This window comes from Protopterus annectens, chromosome 4.part0 (genome assembly GCF_019279795.1).
Source record: "Protopterus annectens isolate FY-2018-M chromosome 4.part0, PAN1.0, whole genome shotgun sequence".
NCBI lineage: Eukaryota > Metazoa > Chordata > Ceratodontiformes > Protopteridae > Protopterus > Protopterus annectens.
The window spans coordinates 1,821,889,056-1,821,912,381 of NC_056733.1; the positions used below are offsets into that span (position 1 = coordinate 1,821,889,056).

Below are 23,326 nucleotides of genomic sequence, written 5' to 3' on the forward strand. Positions count from 1 at the left end.
TCCCTTCCTTGAGCCCAATAGGAGAAACGTTTCCACTTACTAAGATAAATCTTCCGAGTGGAAGATTTATGGGAAGCTATTAAAATATCTCGAACTGAGTGAGATATTTGAGGAAGCCTGGCTAAGGTTGGAATTGGAGGAACCAAGCAGTGAGGTTCAGAGAGGGGAGGGAGCGATGTAACTGACCTGACTGATGGGTCAAAAGATCTGGAACTAGGTCCAGATGCCAGGGTTGCTCCAACAGAAAATGGTGCAGAAAGGGGAACCAAACCTGTCGAGGCCAGTAAGGGGCAATGAGGATCAATGAAGCTTTCTGAGCGATGGCTTTCTGTATCACTTGAGAAATTAGTGGGAAGGGAGGAAATGCATACAGAAGTCCCCGGGGCCAAACTTGGACTAGAGCGTCCCTGCTGGGATGGCCTGGTAGAGGAAAGAGGGTGAAATAATCTTTGCACTTGCTGTTTTGGGGAGTAGCAAAAAGGTCGCAGCAAGGCTGGCCCCACTTCAGAAAAATTTTCTCCAAGATGGAATTTTTCAGAGACCACTCGTGAGGCATGAGAATAGCTCTGCTCAATTTGTCCACAATGAAATTGGACTTCCCGGGGATGTGCGTTGCTATCAGAAACCGCTGAGAAGAAATCGCCCATTGCCACAGTCTGAGTGCTTCTCGACATAGGGGGTAGGATCTGGTTCCGCCTTGTTTGTTGATATACCACACTACAGACATGTTGTCTGTCTGAATTGCTATCGTTCCCATCGGAAGAGAGTCTTGAAGGGCTTGCAATGCTAAAAGCACTGCTCTCATCTCTAGAACATTTATATGCAAATGGCGTTCGTATGGTTGCCATATGCCCTGGACTGTCCTGCCCTGATAATGCCCCCCCCCCACCCGATCAGGGAGGCGTCCGTTGTCAGAGTAGCAACCGGAGGGGGAGGGACAAAGGGTCTTCCTAGGAAGAGCTGGGGGGAAGAAATCCACCAAAGAAGATGATACCTGCATGCTTGCATTATCACAATGGTGTGGGACATCGGAAGTTGTTGGTATGACCATTGTGTGAAGAGCATCCATTGTAAGATTCTCATGTGAAATCTGGCTAATAGAAGTAGAGGGATAGCAGCCGCCATAATCCCCAGTACTTTTAGGACTAATCTGACTTTGATTCTGTTGCTGTGGAAAAGAAGAGAGACTAGTTTGTGTATGTCTGCTATCCTTTGGTCTGTGAGTCTCGCAGACATGCTGACTGTGTCTAGATTTGCGCCTATGAAGGTAATAGCACGACAAGGCGACAAAACAGACTTTTCGCAATTTATTGAGATACCTAGCTTTCGAAATATGCGAAAAGTGTAGTCTCTGGCAAGTAGTAGAAGATGCTTGGTGGGAGCTGTAAGGAGCCAGTCGTCTAAGTATGGAAACACCTGGAATCCTTGACAACTCAGGTGAGAGGCCACCACTGCCATGCATTTGGTAAACACCCGGGGGGGCTGTGGTGAGTCCAAAGGGCAGGGCTCTGAATTGAAAGTGACTGGTTCCCAGCCTGAAGCAGAGGAATCTCCTGGAGCGTCTGTTCATTTTTATATGATAGTACGCATCCTGGAGGTCTATAGAGCACATCCAGTTTTCCTTTCCCAATAGGGGTAGGATGGATTGCAACGTGACCATCCGAAATCGTTTTCTTGACAGACTTGTTCAAGATGCTGAGATCCAAAATGGGCCTCCAGTCCCCTGTTTTCTTTGGAACCAAAAAGAATTTGGAGTAGATTCCGGATCCTTGCTGGTCTGCTGGAACTGGCTGAATGGCTCTTTTTGCAAGCAACTTTGATATTTCTAACGCTGCTTGATCCCTTTGAGCGGGTGGAACATCTGGAAGGGACTTTTTTGATTGATTTGGAATGCGAAAGAACGGAATGGAATAGCCTTCGGAAATGATGGACTGTACCCACTTATCTTGGGTTAGAGATCGCCAGGCTTCTGGGTACAGTGATAATCTTCCCCCGACTGCCTCCGAAGGTGGACAGTCGGGCAACACCTCAGGGATGCTGGAAGGGCTTATCGGAAAAGGTTTCTCGATTGCCCTGGATCTGCGGACCCCCCTGCCTCTAGGGCGACGTCTACCATTATTGTTCCCCCCTCTGCCTCTAGAGGGGAACCGACTCTGTGCGTCAGGCAAAGCCCCTTGAGATTGCTTGTGGAACCACATTTTTCCACTTTTCTGGCCCTTGGGGTAAGGCCTAGAAGGAGTAGAAAAACGTTCTCCGACGGCAGAAAGAGTTTTGCCATCTGTCTCGCACCTTGTCAAGGTTTCTTTCACTTGAGGACCAAAAAGGGACGATCCATCAAACGGGGAATTAGTGAAAGACGTCTTAAAGGGATCCGCAAAATTGCATAGCCGCATCCAGGCATGCCGGCGTAAGGCCACACCTGTACCTGCGGCTCTGCTCGCTCCATCAGCCGCATATGAAAGAAGGCGCATGGAGGAGTTAGCTATCGAATTGAGGGTTGCCAGCTGAGCGTTCATCTTATCCTGAAAACCCGCAGCTGTTGGATCCTTTAACATCTCACTCGCTTCCTTGATCAAGTCTCTTTGAAGACGAGTGAAATGACAGAGGTAGTTCAGCGAACGCATTGAAAAGGTCGCTGACGAAAACATCCGCTTCCCGTACCTGTCCATAGACCTAGATTCCTTGTTAGGAGGATGGACAGGCACTGAAGGATCAGCTAGTTCCTTCTTGGTGGCAGCAGCTACCACCATAGCATCCACAGAAACTCCTTTAGTCAAAAATAGTTTGTCTGCTGGTGCTGTAATAAACTTTGAAGGTCTCCTGGGGGTGGGGTCCACAGAGTCAGGAGCCGTCCAAGCCTTTTTTGCTACCACCTGCATAAGGGGGTCAAAGGGGGGGGGGACACCCAGGAGGTGGAAGGGCGAGAGCCGAACGCCTCAAGATACACAGATTCATCCTCCGAAGGGTTAAGGGCTGGCCAATTCCCCCTCTGTTTTAGGATCTCCAGGATGACTGCAAAGGAGACATCTTCAGAGGGGGAACGGGGGGAACCTTCAGAATCCTCTAAATCCGTGTCAGAGGTGACGGACTCAGGTGAGTCTATGTGCTTCCTCTTGCACTTTCTCTTCCTAGGGGGCTCTCCTGCTAATTCAGGAGAGGCCTCGGAAGAGGATGAAATCCCCACAGGGGATTCTTGAGGAGCTGGCTCTCTGCGGTCTGGGAAGAGGGAGTGAGTAGAAATTACCTGAGGCACCGAGGAGGGAGGGGCGGACGGAGCCGACTGTGGGAGTTGAACCAGGTTCCAACACACTCCGCATGACCTCGAAAGCACCCCTGTCAGGCAGAGCCAGAGGTCTCCGCTCCGAAGAGCTGATAACCTCCCTCGGCACCGACAGTGATGGCTCCGAGGCCGATGTCGGAGCCGAACTCACCAGCGCCGAAGCACCGAGAGGGAGAGCGGGGTCGGACAAGGGTCCGATGCCACTCACCCCCTTGGAGCCGACGAGGGAAGTCCGGCGCCGAGATTCATCCAATGAAGAAAACGGAGCAGACGACTGCGCCGAAGACAATTGTATCGGCTCCGACGCTGCCACAGTCTCGGGTCCGAAACGCCCCGGCTCCGAACTCAAAGGAGTCGGAGGAGGAATACTTTGAGAAATCGGATTAAGCATAGACTGTTGAGTCGGGCTCTGAAGCATTTGGGTCAGTGCCTCGGACTTAAGAAGTCGACTCACTACCCTCTGAAGGTCATGGTCCGAAAGTCTCGACGACCTAGAGGAGTGAGATCTATGGCTCCGTTCAGACAGCAAGGGAGATGCTGGAGCCGAATGAACGGAGCCAAGAGACGGTGACCTAGACCTTTTCCTAGTTGTCGGTTCCGATAATTTTATCGGAGCCGACTCAGTGATTTCCAACACCTCGGCTCCGGCTGGAGCCGAGGGAACCGAAGAAATAAGAGTTCGAGTCTCATCGGCTCCAGCCGGAGCCGATGTTGTAGCAGACTTCGAAGCCTTAGGTGTCGACTCAGAAACTGGAGCCGACGACCTAGAAGGCTTGGAGGGTTTGCCCGAAGAAACAGTCAGGAGACCCTCAGGCTTTAATAAGCCTCGTAAAATAAGTTTATTTTTTCTTTCCTGCAGGACTCTAGGGCTGAAGCCATGGCATACAGCACAAGAGTCCTGCAGGTGTAAAGGTCCCAGGCAGTACACACAAGAAGTATGACCGTCTGCCAGAGACATCTTCTGACAGCACGAGTCACACCTCTTAAAGCCTGAGACCTTTGAATCCTTGGACATTGTCAAGGAACGAAGTGTAACACGACACAAGCACAAACACACCGATTACACTATTCAGTAAAAATTAAAACTAATAAATTTTAAACTAATAAAATTAGTTAGTTTTAAAATCCCTACAAAAAAACACATACACTCCAAAGCTAAGAGGGGATGGAAGGGCCCGAAGGCCTAGGGAAGAACTATTAAGTTCTTGAGGTAAAAGTGGAAGAAAAACAGGGAGGAAAGGATAAAAATCCACTAAACTAAGGGAATTATGAATAAAAAACTAATTTAAAAGGGGTTTAATTAACTTTTAAACTGCTCTAATAGACTAACCTGAAGCCGGTTGAAACAACACACCTCGATCGCTGTAGCGGCAAACGAGATCTGAGGTATTACCGCCTAGCATTGTGGGATATAAGGGGAGCCTTGAGCCGGTGGAACCAACTCTCGAGCTTTTAGAGTGGCAGAGTCAGAGCCGAGGATCGGCTCCGAACCCATCCAGCAAGAATGAAGGCGAGATAGACAACTTAACATCATCTGTTTATGCAAAATATAGGTAGAGATGGTTACTGAGAAAAATCCAGTGTCAGCAGATACAAGCCCTCCTCACCCAGAATCTGAGAAAATGGTGCTTATCTTTCAGAAAAGAGGGATACAGTGAAAGTGATACTAGGGTAGCCACGTTATCTAGGTAGTTGGTCAATTTTTGGAAGGTGAAGCAAAACATAAAAGATACTGGGCACTTTGCACATGCGCAGTGGTTTGTCGTCACCAGTGCCACTGTTTAGACTATGCAAAAACCTCATGGGCAGCATAGCAGGAATTATGTACACATGTGATCACCAGAGTACAACTTTCCTGAAGCAGTCATCATAATTAAATACTTAAGTAATGATCACTGCCTCGTGCAGTCAAGTCTTGCCTCACCCTGAAGCAGTGTTGCCGTATACCTGGCAGTGTGTTCAGCCACTTCATGGCACCAGTCCACATATCTTGTGTCACCTGGCATGCCTTTTAGGGAGATTCATCACTACATAAGCACATCAAGGCTACAGATTCCACAGTAATATAAGCTATCATAAGCATCTGGTATTTTGGTAACAGCTTCCTAGCATACCCTATTGCATATGTAAAGCAATGCATGTTTGCACTTGAAACTATTATGATGGCTGTCCATAATTTAGCACAGTGGTACTAGTTGCATAGCATGATTTTTGCTAGCGTCTATACAAGAAAATTCATGTCTCAAATAACTATTTACATCCTTGACTTTTATTCTGAAATATGCTTAATCCCTTATCATCCATCTTCCCTTCGTGTCCTATTTTTGTGCTTTGAATGCCTTCCCCATTACGGCCCCATGTAGATTAGTATACATTTTCACTTTTGGAATCCTAAAACACTTGCATATACAACAAAATGGTTTGCACAATTGTGAGGTTTTGGAAGATGCATGCAGTACAGGCATCATGTGAATTCGCATGAAACTGTCATCAATTAGGTCATACTAGTAAATGCACATCTGATAGTTTTCCACAAAAGGACAAAAGTTTCAAAGTCACCATCCCCCCCACACACACACACACAGCTAGGGGAAAACAAAAACATTTCTCCAAAGCTGATTACAACCTCCTGAAGGAAGGTATTAACTTCACAACCCCTCCCCCTCCACAGAAACTGGCACATATGTCCAATCTTACACCAAAGTACTACAAGAGTATTTACATAGTTGCACGGAATCCGGAATACCAGACAGGACTAAATCCTCATCCTCAAGGAAGAGTAAACATGTCTGGAGGACATCTACAATAAATAAGCTCTATAATAATAGGAAAAAAATGCTGTCCAGGTGTCTAATTGGAAGCTATCTCCTCTCAGCCTGAACAAGCAAATATGAGCACTAGTGAAACCCTCCAATGCTAACTTTGAGTCCAAACTGATCACATCTACTAAAGACAATCATAAGGCTTTCTTCACATATGTCCGCAATCTCAAGGGAAGCACCCAGATCTGCTCAGAACTGGTGGTCAAGGACACCACATACACAAACCCTGTAGTTATAGCTAATCTGCTGGCAGACAGCTTCACTCCTCTGTAGCCCCCATCAGTAAAACAGGACATCCCCAGTACCTGCCTCCTCCCCTTATCTCTACGGAGCAAGTCATCACTGCCCCCTGAAAGGCAAAAAATACAGCTTCCAGCTGCATCCTACATGAACTCAGGCAGGAACTTGCGGCACCATTAGGCACCGTATTGAACCAAAGCCTGAGTACTGGCTTCATCCCAGCCGAGTGGAGGACAGCTACTGTCATCCTTTTGCACAAAAGTGGAACGTCTTCCAATCCAGGAAATTATAGACCCATCAGCCTAACTAGCCTGATCTGGCAAGGCCATGGAGCGGATTATCATGGACCTCATTAACAAAGATATTGGCAACCTACAGACACTTGATCCCACAAAGTTTGGTTTTGTCAAGGGGAGGTCATGCCTGTTAAATTTGGTTGAATTCTTTGAGACAGTCACCAAGGCCATAAACGAGGGGAAGACTGTGCACACCACCTACCTTGACCTGGCCAAGGCCTTCAATACTATACCCCACTCATGTATAATAAACTCTCTCAACTAGGCATCAATTCATATGTTACCAGATGGGTAGCAAACTGTCTCACTGATAGAATTCACCTAGTCAAAATAGGGAAAGCCATTTCAAGTAGTGGACGCATAACAAGCGGTGTAACCCAGGGATCGGTCTTGGGGCCTCTGCTGTTTGGGATATACTTCTCAGAGGTGCAGGCCAAATCTAGTGGGCTATGGCTGACCAAGTTTGCAGATGATTGCAAGCTGGGTGCTGTCATCAATTCTCCTAATGATGTGGACATCCTCCAAGAGGGTCTCACCCAAACAAATGACTGGCACCAGAAACATGGCCTCAAACAGAATGCCAAAAAACGTAACATTATCCCTTTTTGGGAGAATGACGTCCCCGCAAAGTATCACTGACAATAAAGCACTAAGCACGTAATCAGTTGAGAGGGACTTGGGAACGCAGGTTGACAGCAAACTGACTTTCGACCACCATATTGCCTCCGCTGTGCGGAAAGCTTTCTACATAGCCCACCTCATTAGTTAAGTATCTCATCCAGGGACAAGGTGGTCATAACATCCCTATATTCTTCCCTTATAAGACCGATTGCTGAATACAATGCCTCTTTCGTCATGTACCCCACAATGCACATGCAGCAGCTGGAGAGACCACAGAGATTCCTCACCTGGAGAATCCAAGGCCTCAAACATCTACCCTACACAGATAGGCTAAAAGCCCTGTCCCTCTACTCAGTCTGCAGCAGACTCCTCAGAGGTGACCTCTGTCTGGCATACAAAGAAATCTCAGACCCTGCCCTGATGGGACTTGCTGCATATACACAAGTCAAGCTCAACTCGAGTAACCCAAATGTGAGACCTCAACCTGGTCTGTGACATCAATAGGACTTGTTGGCCGAATAGATTTGTGCCTCAAAGACTCCCCCCTTTTGTGGAAGAGACTCCCTCTCCACGTAAAGCAGAGTACCTCATTAAACCTTTTTAAGCGCAGCCTGGATAACTGGATGGAAAACAGAAAATACACCCCTGGGATTCCACCTATGTTCCTGCTGGACAGTTGCATATGGTGCTGACTTGTTGGACATGGGCTAAATTCTTGAATAGGCTTGTAAGGGCCTCAGGGCCAATAGCCTAGTAACTTCCTATGATTCTATAATGAAAAGGAACCGTAGAGTTGTCATGCAGATATTTTTGACAGAAATGTTACTGCACAAAAGCCCAAATAACCCTTCCTCCAGCCATCTCCTCTGCCAAATTCCTCACCCTACTTACCACTTTAACAGTCTTTCTCTGAACAGGCCAGTTACTCACACATGCACCACACCTTGGGTGTTGGTGGGGGGGGGGGGCACTTTGGCCACCTCCTTTCTTATCTTAGGGTCTAAGCCCACAGACTGTTCTCAATAAAATCTGGTCTCTTCTTTTAACTTGCACAAAAAATTGCAACAAAAATTAATACTCACAAAACAGCCATTTGGAAGACAGACTTGAGTAAAAGAAGAAAGCAGATGTATGGCCAATACATCCAACCAGAACATGAAAACCACACTGGAGTATCCAAAAAACTGCTGAAAAGTCTTTAAGCGTACTCAAATATTAACTCCACTTTTCATCCCAAAGGACTTAATCAGAAAAAAACACAAATACAAGAATACCCATATTTAAATATAAATGTTCCAAAAGAAACATGCCTTCAATTTAATAATTAACTGGTTAATTAAAAAAAAAAACTTTTAAAAAGACAAAAATGCATAAAACGCCTAAACATTAAGCTAAAAGCCTATTAAAACATTCAAGAACTGTTTAAAGAGAGAAGACACTCAACTTTTTAACTATTTACTGTATTAACTCTGTGCTGTGCACCTAGGTGCTTTCTAAAACATAGAAAGTTATTAAAGTTTGAGTACGCCTAAAGACTTTTCAGCAGTTTTTTGGACAATCCAGTATGGCTTTCTTGTTGCATTTGGAAAAAAAACTGATTTATTCTTTCAGTGCCGTCATGGGTAAACAAACCAAATACATTAATTTGTCGCATGTATATTCTTTCTAATTAAATTTATTTAATTAATGTGCCATAATGTGTTAAAGTAACAAGTGCATGTTACATTTCAAATTTAAATAATGGTGCTAAGAATGAATTCAATTTTATTTCAGGCTTACATCAACTCTTTTTCCAGCCTATTTTAATACATACGACATGTCCTTGAACCCAACATATTACTTATTTTAAAGCAAAACATGCCATGGTACCTATATCATGGGGGGAGGGGGGTCAAAATATTATATTTTAAAATTAGCCATGCTTCACAGGAGCACTCAGTCTTGTTAAGTTATCCCCTCCACTAGGTAAACATATGCCTACAAGAACATACCCAAACACTCCCAGGATATCTCAAGGAATATTCTGCTACAGCACTACATGGATCCATTTTAGTTAATTATTTTAACATTCCTGTATCCTTAATTTTACCATATGTTCAGTTTGTCCAACATAGGACTTGGATCTTTAATCTCATCTCCTACCAGCTCACCGCAACATGAAAAAAAAATCATCATAATTTCTTTTACATATTTACCAACAATATATCTACCATGATAGCACATTCCATATTCCAAGGATTTGGGCTGTAGAAACATTTTGGAAGATAATAAGTTCAATGCCATTTTAAAAATGGAATGTAATTGAATATAATTACCCTTTCTCAAAATCTCATCAGCAAACAAACATTTTTTCTTAATATCATAAAAATTTCTAGAAAATGTGCATTTAGTTACAAATTTGCTTACTTTTATCAGGATTCCCCTTCACTTATTTGCTGACAAAATGTATTAGCTATAACCAATGTTACACCATTACCAAACACTTGATGTTTTGCCTTCTCTAATATTTCTTGTATTAAACCATCTTAACTAACTTAATTTCCATTTCTACCTTTGTGTGCTCAATTTCCAATTCATATGTCGCATTCCTTTCTGTTTCTAACACATTCATGTATTGGGAATGACTATCAAATAAGGGTGAACACCAGCAACATGCAAAAAAGTGTTAGCAGAAGTTGCTTTTGCATCTTATATCTAACATTGCATATAAAAATATTGTCAAAAAAAATGTTCATTTTTCATTGTTTCAAATACAAATTCTGTTCCTGAACTACATAAATGAAAAACAAAATTTCCAGCTTGTTCCACCTTACTCTTGGTCAAAAACAAATCTGTATAGCATACCTACATCTGTTCTTTAACAAAAAATTGCATGTATATGGACCAACTCAAAGCCCTGCCACTATACTCTATCCTTCAGACTGCCAAGAGGGGCTCTGTATCTACCATACAAGACATTCTGTGACCCCATTACTGATGGATTTAACATCAGCTCAAACTACATTAGAAATACTCTCTCTGGGGATCTAAACCTTGACTGCAACATCAACAGAATGGTTTGGAGGGACATGTACATCTTGCAGAGAATACTACTGCAGCAGAACAGACTCCCCATTCACATGCAAGGTCTGTCCCTGTCCATATTCAAGTGCACCTTACATCTACGGATGAGAAGCAGAAAATTTACCTCAGGACTGCTCCCTGTACTACTAATGGATGGAGGCAGCTATCAAATGCTTTCCCCTCGAATTACCAATGGTATCATGGGATGGGTAAGGTCAGTCTATAACCAAATGGGATAGTTTATTTTCAACTCAAAAAGGGATATTGGCGGGGCTTAAAATGACAGTTATTCTAGTACTTGCCTATGAAGTGATAGGAAACATAAAAAACTGGAATAAACCAGAACAAATAGGGCTTGTGTATTGCTGTTCCTCTTTTTTTTTTTTTTTTTTTTTACAGTTTATTACATTAAAATATATATTATGGGACAAAACAGAAAAGCAACAAAGAGGATGCATAGGAATACAGATCTTATCTTAAATAATATCCTACTGCCTTTAAACCACATTTATGCTGTAATGAAGTTTTACAATTTTGGATGCCAAACCAAAAATAACCTTCATCCCAAATTACCTAACCTTTTTTTTTTTTTCACCACATCGGCAGAATGTTAAACTTCAGATTCTGCTTGATGGACAAACTGCTTTAAAATTTTATCTAAAAATATGCCCACATTTTCTTGAAGCCTTCCAATGTCTGAAATTATCAGTCTATCTGAGGGATTCCAAAAATCTCTGTGTACCTTGGGTACATGTACAATAGAGCTACTTGCAGATACGTTCACATACAAATCATTCACATCTTCCTTAGTCTTCATTAGTTTATAAAAAAACAATGCATTTTCTCTCTGTAGTAAACCCAACTACTTCAAAAAGCAGACTTTACAAATTTAACATACTCATTTTCAACATTCAACCAAGTTTTTACACATCTTACATTTAAATTACTTTAACCCCCCCCCCCTTATCCAAATTCAATACTACTAAAAAATGTATCTTTTTTAAAAAATATTTCAAAGAATTCTATTTGTGTTTAGTGAAACTGTAGCTCCTAGGTCCCTAGCTTAAAAATCCTTTACATTTTACACATTCTCAAAAACATTATTTAAATATATTACAGGAAATTTTACTAACATTTTTAAATATTGGATTAATTCGTTCATAACCTCTTCCTAATATATTGTAATTATTCACTTCTTTCCCACAAAAATGCAGTTTCATCAAAAGTAGAAATATCAAATTCATCTTCATAAAATGCTTCTGGTACAGTCTCAAAACTCCATTCACTATTAAACAATGAACTATCTAACTTGTCATTTTGTTACCTGACATATTTTTCATACCAATATTTTAACTTTCCTACCTAATATAAACAAACAAGTCTGCATGTCTTCTCATGTCACGTTTGTTGGTACAAAATTATTTCCTCTCTTCCTTCTGACTTGCACAAACTCGGTCTCTGTTATGATAGCCTCCAAATCATGAAATCTTCTACCTCTCACACTAGATCTTTCACTTTTTGCCTCATGCCAATATGCACCTGCTGTGTAACCTCCCCACCCTACTTTCATCTTCACCAGGCCCTGACCACTTCCTCTGTTGGATGTCTCTTATCCCTTTGTTACATGTAACACCTTCCTCAACCCCTCTTGTGCTTGTCCCACAAGATTTGTTCATTATTCTGCATTTCTCCATCTTACTATCCAGCTCATGCCTAGTTTTATCCAGATTTCCTTGCGGTACCGGCTCTTGTACAGCCACCTCTGGTTCAACTGTCCCTTTATCACTTCTCTCTGCACCCGTCCTTTCACTTTGGCTTCCTTCTCCTTGCCATCCCCTGTGTGGCTGCATTTCCCACTTTCTTGCTTCACTTTATTCTACACATGCACACACTCTGACAACCTCTACCATTGCTCTAATGTGCTTCTCCTCACTATCTTTTCCCATACAGTCTGACAGCCTCCTGGTGTCTAGTCCCACAAACCTCAATGGGCCTAACAGCCTCTCCACATCACGGGCACCTCAAGCACCTTCCTCACAATCCTTTCATCCCAGCATGTGCTGCTCCCTTGCATGTCTTTTGAATTCCTCACTTTTCCTTTCCTGTGGAAATTATGCACTCACATAAGGAGCGAGAGATTATGTATGCCTGTACATGCACTTTTTTATCCTACCTATGACTTTCATGACCTGCTAATCAAAACCCAGACAAGTGACAAACTGAACAGTAATTAAGCACAGGCGACAGCTATCACTTTACTTTAACATTCTTTATGGTTACAAAATAACCACTCCAGGCATCCATTTACAATTAAATCTTCTATAAGCATATAATTTACTTATAATCTAGTTATATTCAGATACCAGGCCAATATCAGAGTAAGACTGCTTTTTTTATCTGGAGGGGGTACAGTACACAGTGACTTGAGAAAACAACTTTCATATATCCAAGTTTTACATACTAACCACTAATCAGAAAATAAATTCACACACCTAGATCATAGTTAGCTACTCTGAAATAAATAATATGCAATGCACACCAGGAGCTGGGAACAGTTTCAGAACAAGCTAAACTACAAAATGTTATACACTAACTGTATATCAGGGATAGTCTTCACTCTACAAAACAGACTCTAAACTCAGGTATTTCTTTCACTGTAAGTTCACATACTGGTAAATCATGTTAAACTTTTCCCATAGCATGTACTTGAAAAAAGGCAGAAGAGGTATACATCAGAAGCCTGTTAAGTTAACAGCAACTGAAAACATAAGATTCCACTGAATATCAGACTAAAGACTATATACCTTAACAGTCAACTCCTATGTCATTCGAAGTTACACAAGAAAAAATGAGGAGGATGACAGACTAGGACAGGTACTTGTACACTTTCAGAACATGCACACTATTTGAATTTGCTAAACATTCCTGCTACACAAATCTGTACAGGTGTGCTTATGAAGACTGATCAATATTAGCAGTGCAAGCATCTGGATACATATTTGCTCAAGTCTGCCGTGTGTTCAACTGAAGTGGCCTGGCAGGCTGTTTGTATATAACTGACAGTGGTGAGTTAAGTCTCCTACAAGTGAAGTGCAGACATCAAACTTCTTATGGCAATAGTTTCATTTCATTTTTTTAGACATCAGTGATAGCAAAAATTATCCCACGGAGAGTAAAAATAAACTCAGCCAACTTCCCTAAAATTTATGGGTACACCAGTAAACATGCATTGCTGATACTGTTCAATAATCCATGCAAGATAAACAGTACATGAAATGAAAGCATTGGAGGTTCTCATTTACTTCCTTACCTTAATGTGACCTCCATTATATTCGTATGGGTAGCGGCAATCAATTATAAAATATTTTTCAATCAGACTGTGAAATTCTCCACAGAGCAAAGCTGCCAACTAAAGGAGAAAAAAAACATTGCACAGTCAATATAGTGTACTTCAATGCCACTTCACAGCAATAACAGTCAACACTAAACAGTCTAGATGCATTTTTTTGTAACAATTCACTAACATTTCCATCAGATCAGTAGGTGATCGTGATAGCAATATCACAAATGTATGCATATGTGCACTTCATAAATCTGTAGCTGCAGTGTTTTCATCATAAACTTCATTTGAGTATAGTATACTTCCTTGCAGCAAAAATACATTTAATGTGTCTCGAGACAAAACAATCCCAGATCAGTTATACCGCCAATATCAGCCAAGTCAGTGCATCCTGTGAAGCATCTTAGACAGCCTAATTTCTGACAAAAAGGGTGGGCCTGGAAATTGAGTCAAGAATACAATGTAAAAAAAAAATTAAGCACTTACCCCAACAGTAGATTCAGATGAGCAAGTCCATCCTCATCAACCAGAAGGACTGAAACAGAGCTTCCATAGTCACATCCACACCTAAAGCTTTCCAAGGCTAAGTTAGTTTCCACTCGATCTCAGGTGTGTCAGTCAAAGGTGGAGCATCACATACTAATATCACATATAATACTCTAGGCCATGTCAACCCATGAGGCAGGGTGAAGGAGAGTGTACTTTTACAAAAAAGGCCTTCTAGTCCAGATCTACTATTATGATGAGACTGTATCATATTTAGCCAATAAAACAGAACACCAAGTTTCAGTGCGGTGTCCAGCACTGAAACATACTTCTAATCAGTGTGCCTCCACAGAAAGACCTAGGCCTGGATATCATATCCAGCTTATAGTATCAGGCAAAAATATTCAGTGAAACCCACAAAAAGATCATTGAAAGATGTACTTTTGAAAAACACCTGAGAGGTAGACACTGTTCTGGTTGAGGGAGCTATGATCACAAATGGCAGTCTTGTTATACATTTCATAACAGAATTTGATATAATCAGCAAGTCACATGGGCAAACATTTGCAACCCTGGAATCACTTTTAGTAAATAAAACAAGGGGTTGAGTAGCTTTCCCAGCTGCTTTGATTCTAGACAAACTTTGAGCGGTCTGTGGGCATCTACACAATCAAAATGGATACTTAGCTCCGATTAATATTTGAAAAGAACACAAGGAAATAAATGGATGGATTTGCTGGCAAGATAGATCACTCTTCCCAAATTCCTCTTTGCTTTACATCCAAGGTCTTTTTCATAAAAATGGCTCCGTGACCGTCCAAGCTGAGCTTAGAAGGAATATATAAGAAACCTTAATTTCACCCCTGAGCTGAGCCCTCACTGAAAGGGAAAAAATAGGAAGCAATACAAATACTAGGGAACTGACAAACTTGCATCCTAAAATTAGGTTACAAATGAGTTAAATTGATCAACATCCCAGTATGAACCCATGGCTAAGTTATTTGCCCCTATAGCACCTCTTCTGCAGTGTGTTTTTTTTTTTTTTTTAATGGTAATTATAGTGCCAAGCATTTTTTGCTCCCCTACCTACATTGCCTACAGCACATCCACATACTCTCTCCATAAACACAAAAATTATATTAGGATTACTCCACACACACAAAAGCAAGGTAGCTAGATGCCCTGCTTTAGTATGTGCAGAAAAACACTAAAAAGTGTATACTATCACTGGAAAAAATATCACACAAGTTTAAAAGAGGACATTGTTCATCTACTTATCTGGTTGTCCTGTCGAATATGCTCCTCTGCTGGAAGGTCACACCATTAGGGAATGTTATCTGACTGACCTGGCTGCTGCGCCCATCTGTTCTGCATTACTAAAATGCAGCATGTCAACTTATGTCACCAACAGTCAGCTGAAGGAATGGACATTTATATTGTGTTTGCTTCTGACAATACGGCTTCCTGCTTTTCTGATTGATCAGTGATGAATATAGGTACTCAGCAATGACAGAAACCGACTTCATTTTTATTGTACAAAAATGCATGTTAATGCAAAACCTGATTTTCTGTTAACTAAGAGAAACAGAATACTTAAAATTTAAGCCCGGCATCCAGAATTCTCAAGTAAATAAGCTGAAAGTCATGATTGGCAGCTAAGCATGGGGAAATTTATACTTGCTATTATTTTTGTATAAAATATTTATATTCAGTCATGATTGAAAAAGGTGTGCGTGTATTGTTGGATATATGTCAGACAGAGAGAAAGGGTTAGGAAGGGTTCTCTTAAGTCCATATTTTGCAGTGGTAAAAGAATGTGATTTTCTGACAAAGAGTTAAGGTGCATTGTCAAAACATAACGAGACATTTCAGTTTCAGAATTCATACTCCTAGGAAAACATGCTAATACAAAACCTGTTATTCATAGGTTCATAGGAAGGTACTATACCTAGCCAAAAAGGTACCCTGGGCTTTCGCCACCCAAGAAAATTATTTTCCTGTGCCCCTGTTGAGCAGAGCCACAGAGGTGATAACTGAGGTGAATTTCCTATTTCCCATCCAATCATCAATATTTTTCTTGAAGAGTGCTAATGAGGAGCTTTCTTTAATATAGATAGGTAGTTTGTTCCAGAGTATGGGAAGTCTCTGGGGACAGGAATCTATCCCTACAGCATGTTCTGTTTATTGTGGTGACAAGGTTTAGGTCCCTAGAGTGTGTAGCTCAGAGGGATTGGGATTTCTTTACATGGAGCATGTCCAACAGCTCTGGGTTTGACATAACTTTGTATGTTAGGCAGAGATCGCCTCTGAGTAGGCGATATGCAACGGAGTAAAGCTGGAGTTTTTTGAGACTGTCTGCGTAGGGCATCTATTTGAGGCTGGTAATACTCTTTGTGAGGTATTTTTGTGGCCTTTCCAGTTGTTGTAGATATCTTGTGAGGTACATACCAAAAGGGGCATTGTACTCTATAATGGGTCTAATGAGTGACTAGTAGAGGGGAACAACTACCTCTTTTTCCTGGATGAGAAACCTTTTGTGATGAAGTCTGCCATGTAGGAGGATTTCCTGACTACTGTGGCGATGTGATTATCAAAGGAGAGACTACTGTCCACCTGTGTCCCAAGATCGCTTATCACACTTTCAGTGTTAAGTAGAGTAACAGAGTTTTTACCAAAGGGGATGACAATGCACTTTTTGGCATTGAGCTTGAGGCCATGGCTTTGACACCAGGCATGTCTCTGTGAGGCCCTTTTGCAAGATGTCCACACCATTAGTAGTTTCGATTATGGCTCCTAGTTTGCAGTCATCTGCAAACTTCGTTAGCCTGTACTTCAGAAAAGTAGATACCAAACAGGAGAGGACCCAGGACTGAACCCTGTGGTACTCCACTTGTCACTGGTCTGAAGTCGGATTTGGAGTCTGCTACTTTCACAGTGTGGGTTCTGTCAGTGAGCCAATTAGCAACCCATCTTGTGACAGGGATTTACACCTAGTTTAGTGAGTTTATCTAGAATTCCGGAGTGGGGGATGGTGTCAAAAGCCTTGGCGAGATAGAGATAGACTGTGTGAACCACATTACCCTCGTCTACAGCTTTGGTGACTGCTTCAAAGAAAACTATGAGGTTTAGGAGACATGATCTGCCTTTTACAAATCCAAACTGGGTGGGGTCGGGTCCAGAGTTTGGAGATTATCAATGTCTTTGTTTATAAGATCCATGATGATACGGTCCATGGCCTTGCAGACCAGGCTCGTTAGGCTAATGGGACGGTAGATCCGGGGGTCCATGGTGGCGCCCCCTTTGTGGAGTGGGATAACTGTCGCTGTAAGCCATTCAAGTGGGCACAAAGCTGGAGGTGAGGCTATGACTGAACATGGTGCTTAGGTGGGCTGCCAGTTCATTCTGCAGTTCGTGTAGAACGCACCCTGGGATGTTGTCAGGTCCCATAGATGCTGTGTTCTTGGCTTTGGTGTGTGTGGTTTTTACCTGTGCAGCCATGATTACAGTAACTTTGCATTCTTCCGGTATAGAGATGGGCCCTTTAGGGGGTGAGAGGGGGGTAAAAATAGCACTGAACCTATGTGCCAGGATGTTGGCAATATCAGTTGTTTCTGTATATTTAGTGCCATTGTACTGTAACTCAGAGCAGATCTGAATTTTGCCACTGAGATTCTTGCCATAGCTATAGAATGCTTTGTGGTTCTCTTTAGAATCAGTGACAATTTTGTTTTTGTGACTAGCTTTGGAGAATTTTATGAGGGATCTCAGCTTCTTACGGAGGCTGACCAGGGAGTTCCTCCAATCATGAGATTTTACTCTTTTTTGCAACAGTTTCTTTCTTCTGTTGTAGAGTTTTGTTTATGGCAGGGGACCACCAGATTGGCTTTCTTTTTCTGGAGGATAGCATCTTGATTCTGTTAGGGATAGCACGATCCATGCACTCGTGTAAGTGCTTATAAAGTGCATTTGTGTAGGATTCAGCAGTCGTACCTCTATTGTCCATCTGCATGGGTGTAATGAAGTTTGCCACTTCTGTCTTAAGCGTGAAGTTGGCTTTGGAGAAATTTTTTACGGTGGTTTCCCTAATGGGGGGTGGGATGTGGATGACTAGGGTGATTAGCTTGTGGTCAGATCTAACCAACGAGGAAGTGACCTCTGGTGTGGAACACCGGTCACCCATGTTGGTAATGACCCGATCTAGGATACTGCTGCCCCTGGTGGGTGTGTGGATAAGTTGATTCAAGGCATTGGAATTTATGAATTCCAGAAAATGTTGAGCAAAAGAGTTGGTACACGAGTAGTTTTCCCAGTTAATGGTGGGGTAGTTGAAATTGCACATTATTAGGGTGTTGGGTTGTATTTCCAGTGCATCAAGAAATGAGTGGGAATCCTGGGGCATGGTGGGGAATCTGTAGCAAATTACAATTTGGATTGCAGTCTTGCCCAGAGTTAGTTACACTTGGATAATCTTGGATGCATTATGCTGAGCAACTAGCCTGGCGGTGTGGATATCCTTAATGAATATGGACACCTCTGCCTTTAATGATTCGGTCCAGGTTAAGTGGCCGAAAGGTGTGGTATGAATTATAGCCTGGTAATGCAAGGGTGCTCTTTGAAGCCTTGAACTAGGTCTCTGTCACTGCACAGATGTCGATGTTCTCCAATTTAAGGAGTGCCTCGAGTGAATGCATTTTGAGATTTAGACTTCTAGCATTGAGTAGCATTACCCTCAGATTTTGCTTGCTTGTACCTGTTAAAGTAGTGAATTTGTCATTTGAACCTTGCCTAAAAAGGCACTATAGGGTTGGCAAGAGCCTTAGCCAGTATCCAGAATCCCAAGAGCGACAGGTGCAGGACATCTCTAGCAAAGCATCGTGGTCTGTCGATCATGTCATCCCAGGCAGACAGATACTGGATCCTCTCAGAATGACACCAGAAGCTTAGCCAATTGTTGAAGTCAATCATTTTGTCCTTGTACTGTGGTATCATTCTGGGTAATGGCACAATGCTACTAAGGGCTAGGGTCATGCCTGTCTGGGATACAAGATAAGAGAACTCCACCATGTCTCTTTTAATGTAGTCCAGGGAGGTTTGTCATTCACACCAACATGAACAATGACAGAGTCATATTTGTACTTGCTGTGGAGTGACCAGAGCGCATGCGTTATGTGGCTGATCCTGGCACCCAACAGGCAGCTGAAAGTAAGCTACCTGTCCTGCCAAAACAGTGCAGACCACACACCTTCTTAATGTAAAACAACTGGTCTGAAGCCCAAGTGCTTCAACCAAAGGCTTAGAATAACAGTTACAATTTAATCAGGCTACTAACAAGGATTAATAAATGCAGCAGAATAAATGCAATTAAGTACTTTTAAGAACAAGCAGCAAAAGCAAAATAAAGTAATAATGTAGAAAGAAACACAAACACAGTAAAAGCAGATGAATAAAGTGCATTTTTTTAACATAACAATAGAAAACGAGCTAACTGATTTAAACAAATTACCCAATTAACCAGTAAAAAGCTCAAAACTGAGTCCTGTTCCAGCAGTCTTCAATCAGACCAGTTCTAACTGCATACTCCTGCCACTAGGGTGCAGGGGAACCTTCTCCAAAAGAGATGGCCTGGATTAGTGCTCAAGTAATACAAACAAAACTAGCTCAGGATACCTGAATCTACTCTATGCTACAGCAACCAAGGCGCACCAATTTCAGAAACAGTTCAAATAAGCAGGCACAATAAGTCTTTAACCAGAAATTCCCAGTTCAGAAAGGAAGAATCTAGCCTCTCCTCCCAACAAGAGTGCAGACCACAAACCTTCTTAATGAAAAATAACTGGCCTGAAGCCCAAGTGGTTTAACCAAAACTAATACACTTTTAGAATAACAGACACTGAAGCCTTCAATCAGCAATTCCCACCTTAGAAGGATATAAGCTACCTGTCCTGCCGCAACAGTGCAGACCACAAACCTTCTTAATGTAAAACAACTGGTCTGCAGCCCAAGTGCTTAAACCAAAAGGCTTAGAGTAACAGTTACAATTTAATCAGGCTACTACCAAACAGTAATAAATGGGGTAGAATAAATACAAGTGAGTACTTTTAAGAGAGGCAAAAGCAAAATAAAGTGCATTTTTTTTAGTAAAGTGCAAGGAGAGAGGAAGAAGGAGCAGAAGAAAAATTCAAGGTTAAGAACCTAAGTGGGTTGGGCCTTCTCAGATGTTCTCTCTGTATTAAGTAGAGTGAACACCAGACTGGGGGAGGGGTGTCCCTGATCAAATTTACAGTAGGGGCAGGCAACTGCAAAGTCACCAAATATAACACCACCACAAGAATAGGCTGGGGGGAGGGGGAAAACAGTTTCAGGGCAGATGAGAAAAGTACAGTTTTGTACCTACCATAAATGTAGATGTTCGAGGATCCACATTGCTGCAGTCCTAACCATTGGGTAGTCCGCTGTCCAGTCGGCCCGAATACCAAAGTATATGGCTGACGCCGGTCAAGGCGCATTAGACTGACGTCAGGACGTCAGGGTACTAATGCGCATGACCGACGTCATATCCTCAGTCTTTTCTTGCCCCAGATGTCAGAAGACCCTAAAAAGACAAGGCCAAAACCAAAAACACCAAACACTCCTGCACCAAAATATGTACAATATATACAAAATTACAAGAGTATAACCTCACCCACACAACCACCCCTAAACACAGAGGGAAGGAGGGAGATTGACTGCAGCAATGTGGATCCTCGAACATCTACATTTATGGTAGGTACAAAACTGTACTATGTTCTTCATTCCACATTGCTGCAGTCCTAACCATTGGGTAGAATCCCAAAGCAGAGGTAAGGGAGGCTGGCAAATCATAAGGAAGCAGGAACTGTCAACATGCCTTGCAAAATAGCTGTGGCAAAACCAGCCCTAGATTTAGAGTAGAGAGGAAGGTGGTAATGCTTAGAGAAAGTATGCACTGAACTCCAAGTAGCTGCCTCCAAAATATCCTTAGTTGCCACTCCCCTAAGAAATGCTGTTGAAGTGGCAGTAGCCCTAGTGGAATGAGGCCTAATCCCAGCTGGAATCTCCTTGCCATGATGGGAATAACAAAATGCAATGCAAAACCCAATCCACTTAGAAATAGTTTGTTTTGACACAGGCTTGCCCTGAGAACTCAAAGCAAAAGAAACAAACAACTGCTGAGACTGCCTAAAATCCTTAGTCCTGCTTAAATAATAACGCAACTGCCTGTGTACATCTAAAGTGTGCAAAATCTTTTCCCCCTTATTTTGGGGATCTGCATAGAAAGTAGGCAAATGAATAGTTTGGTTTAAAGCCACACTAGAAACCACCTTAGGCATAAAAGAAGGATTAGTACGTAATGATACCCTATCCTTATGGAAAATCAAAAGAGGCTCTACCGCCATAAGGGCCTGCAATTCAGAAACCCTTCTTGCAGAAGTAAGGGCCAACAAAAGGCAGTCTTCCATGACAAGTATTTCAATTCAGCAGTAGCCGAGGCTCAAAAGGTTGTAGAGTAAGTTTCTCCAACACAAAATTGAGATCCCAAGCAGGAGTAGGAGCTCTACGTGGGGGTCTTATATTCTTTGCCCCTCTAAGAAATTGCTTGAACAAAGGATGCGAAAACAATGGTGGGTCACAATCATAGTGAGCTGAAATTGCTGCAGCATGAATCTTAATGGAAGAGAAAGACAAACCTTTGTCCAATAACTCAGTAAGATATTGAAGAGCCACACTCAAATTAGGCTCAGAAATCTCCAAATTCTTTGCTGCACTCCAAAATAAAAATCTCTTCCATTTTTCTGCATACACTTTCCTTGTACTAGGTCTTCTGGCTTCCATAATCACATTTAAAACTTGTTGAGGAAGTTGAGACCTGCTGTGTTTCAAAACAGAATATGCCAGGCTGTTAGATGAAGAGAGTGAAGCTTGACATTGAGCAGGTGACCGTCCCTCTGAGACAACAGGTGTGGAATCAAAGGTAAAGGCCATGGAGGCTTCCTTACCAGACTCCTCAGTAATGGGTACCAGTGTTGCCGAGGCCAATCTGGAGCTATTAAGATCATCCTTGGCTTGTCTTGTCTGACCTTTAGGAGCACCTTTGGGAGAAGAGGCAGAGGTGGAAAGGCATACACATGAAGATTTTTCCAACTGAAAGAAAGAGCATCCACTTTCCAAGCCGTGTGATGAAACCTCTGTGCAAAACTTTGGCAGCTGGTGGTTTAGTGGAGAAGCGAACAGATCTATGTCTGGAGTTCCCCATGACACTGTCAATTTTCGAAATACATGAAGATCCAGTTTCCACTCGTGGGGATCCATGATTTGTCTGCTTAACACATCTGCTAAGGAGTTCTGTGCTCCCGGCAGAAACCTTGCCTGAAGAGTTAGTTGCAAGCTGAGCGCAGTCTCCCATAAAATCATTGCTTGCCTGCACAACGGGTAAGAATGTGTTCCCCCTTGTTTGTTGATGTACCACATGACAGTTGTGTTGTCTGTTAGAATCAACACCTGCCCTGGAAGAAGCAACTCCTTGAAAGCCATTAATGCAAACTGGACTGCTAACATCTCCTTCATGTTGATATGTAGATGCTGTAGTCTGGCAGGCCACTTGTCTTGTATCCACTTTCCATTTAGATGAGCTCCCAAGCAATGTCTGAGGCATCTGTCGTTAGAATCTGACTCGCCTCTGGCCGGGTCACAGAGAGTCCCTTGTTTAGGTGACATTCCTGAGCCCACCACAAAATTCCTGTTGAATGCAAGGTATTATTTGAATGACAGTGTCCAAATCCTGGCAGTGCTGTGTCCATACATTTTGAGATACCATTGCAGCTTCCTCATATGCAGTTTGGCATTGGGAAGCACCAGAATACAAGATGCCATGAACCCTAAGGCTTGAAGGACTGTCCTTGCAGTCAGCCCGGACTGAAGAGATAGTTGATGGAAGTAAATGGAAAGATTCTTTTGTTTGTCCGGGGTTAAAAGGCCATCTGGCCTGCTGTATTCAGTCTCACACCCAGAAAGCACATGTCTTGAGAGGGTACTAGACTGGACTTTATTTCGTTCACAGAATACCCTAGGCATCTTAGCACTGCTATCACATATTCCAAATGCTGTAAAGGTCTTCCTTTTCTTAAGCGAGAATCAGTCAGTCGTCAAAGTAAGGATAGAT

The 23,326-nt window shown here is 42.4% G+C and overlaps 1 protein-coding gene across 1 annotated transcript in view; it reads right to left on the reverse strand.

Annotated features, from left to right (window-relative positions):
• Positions 1-23,326, reverse strand: part of CDC25C (cell division cycle 25C) — a 1,649,736-nt gene that overhangs the window by 315,696 nt on the left and 1,310,714 nt on the right. Inside the window, exon 14 of the mRNA XM_044069511.1 lies at positions 13,633-13,731. Within this exon, the coding sequence (XP_043925446.1) occupies positions 13,633-13,731 (99 nt within the window). The remainder of the gene's footprint in view (positions 1-13,632; positions 13,732-23,326) is intronic.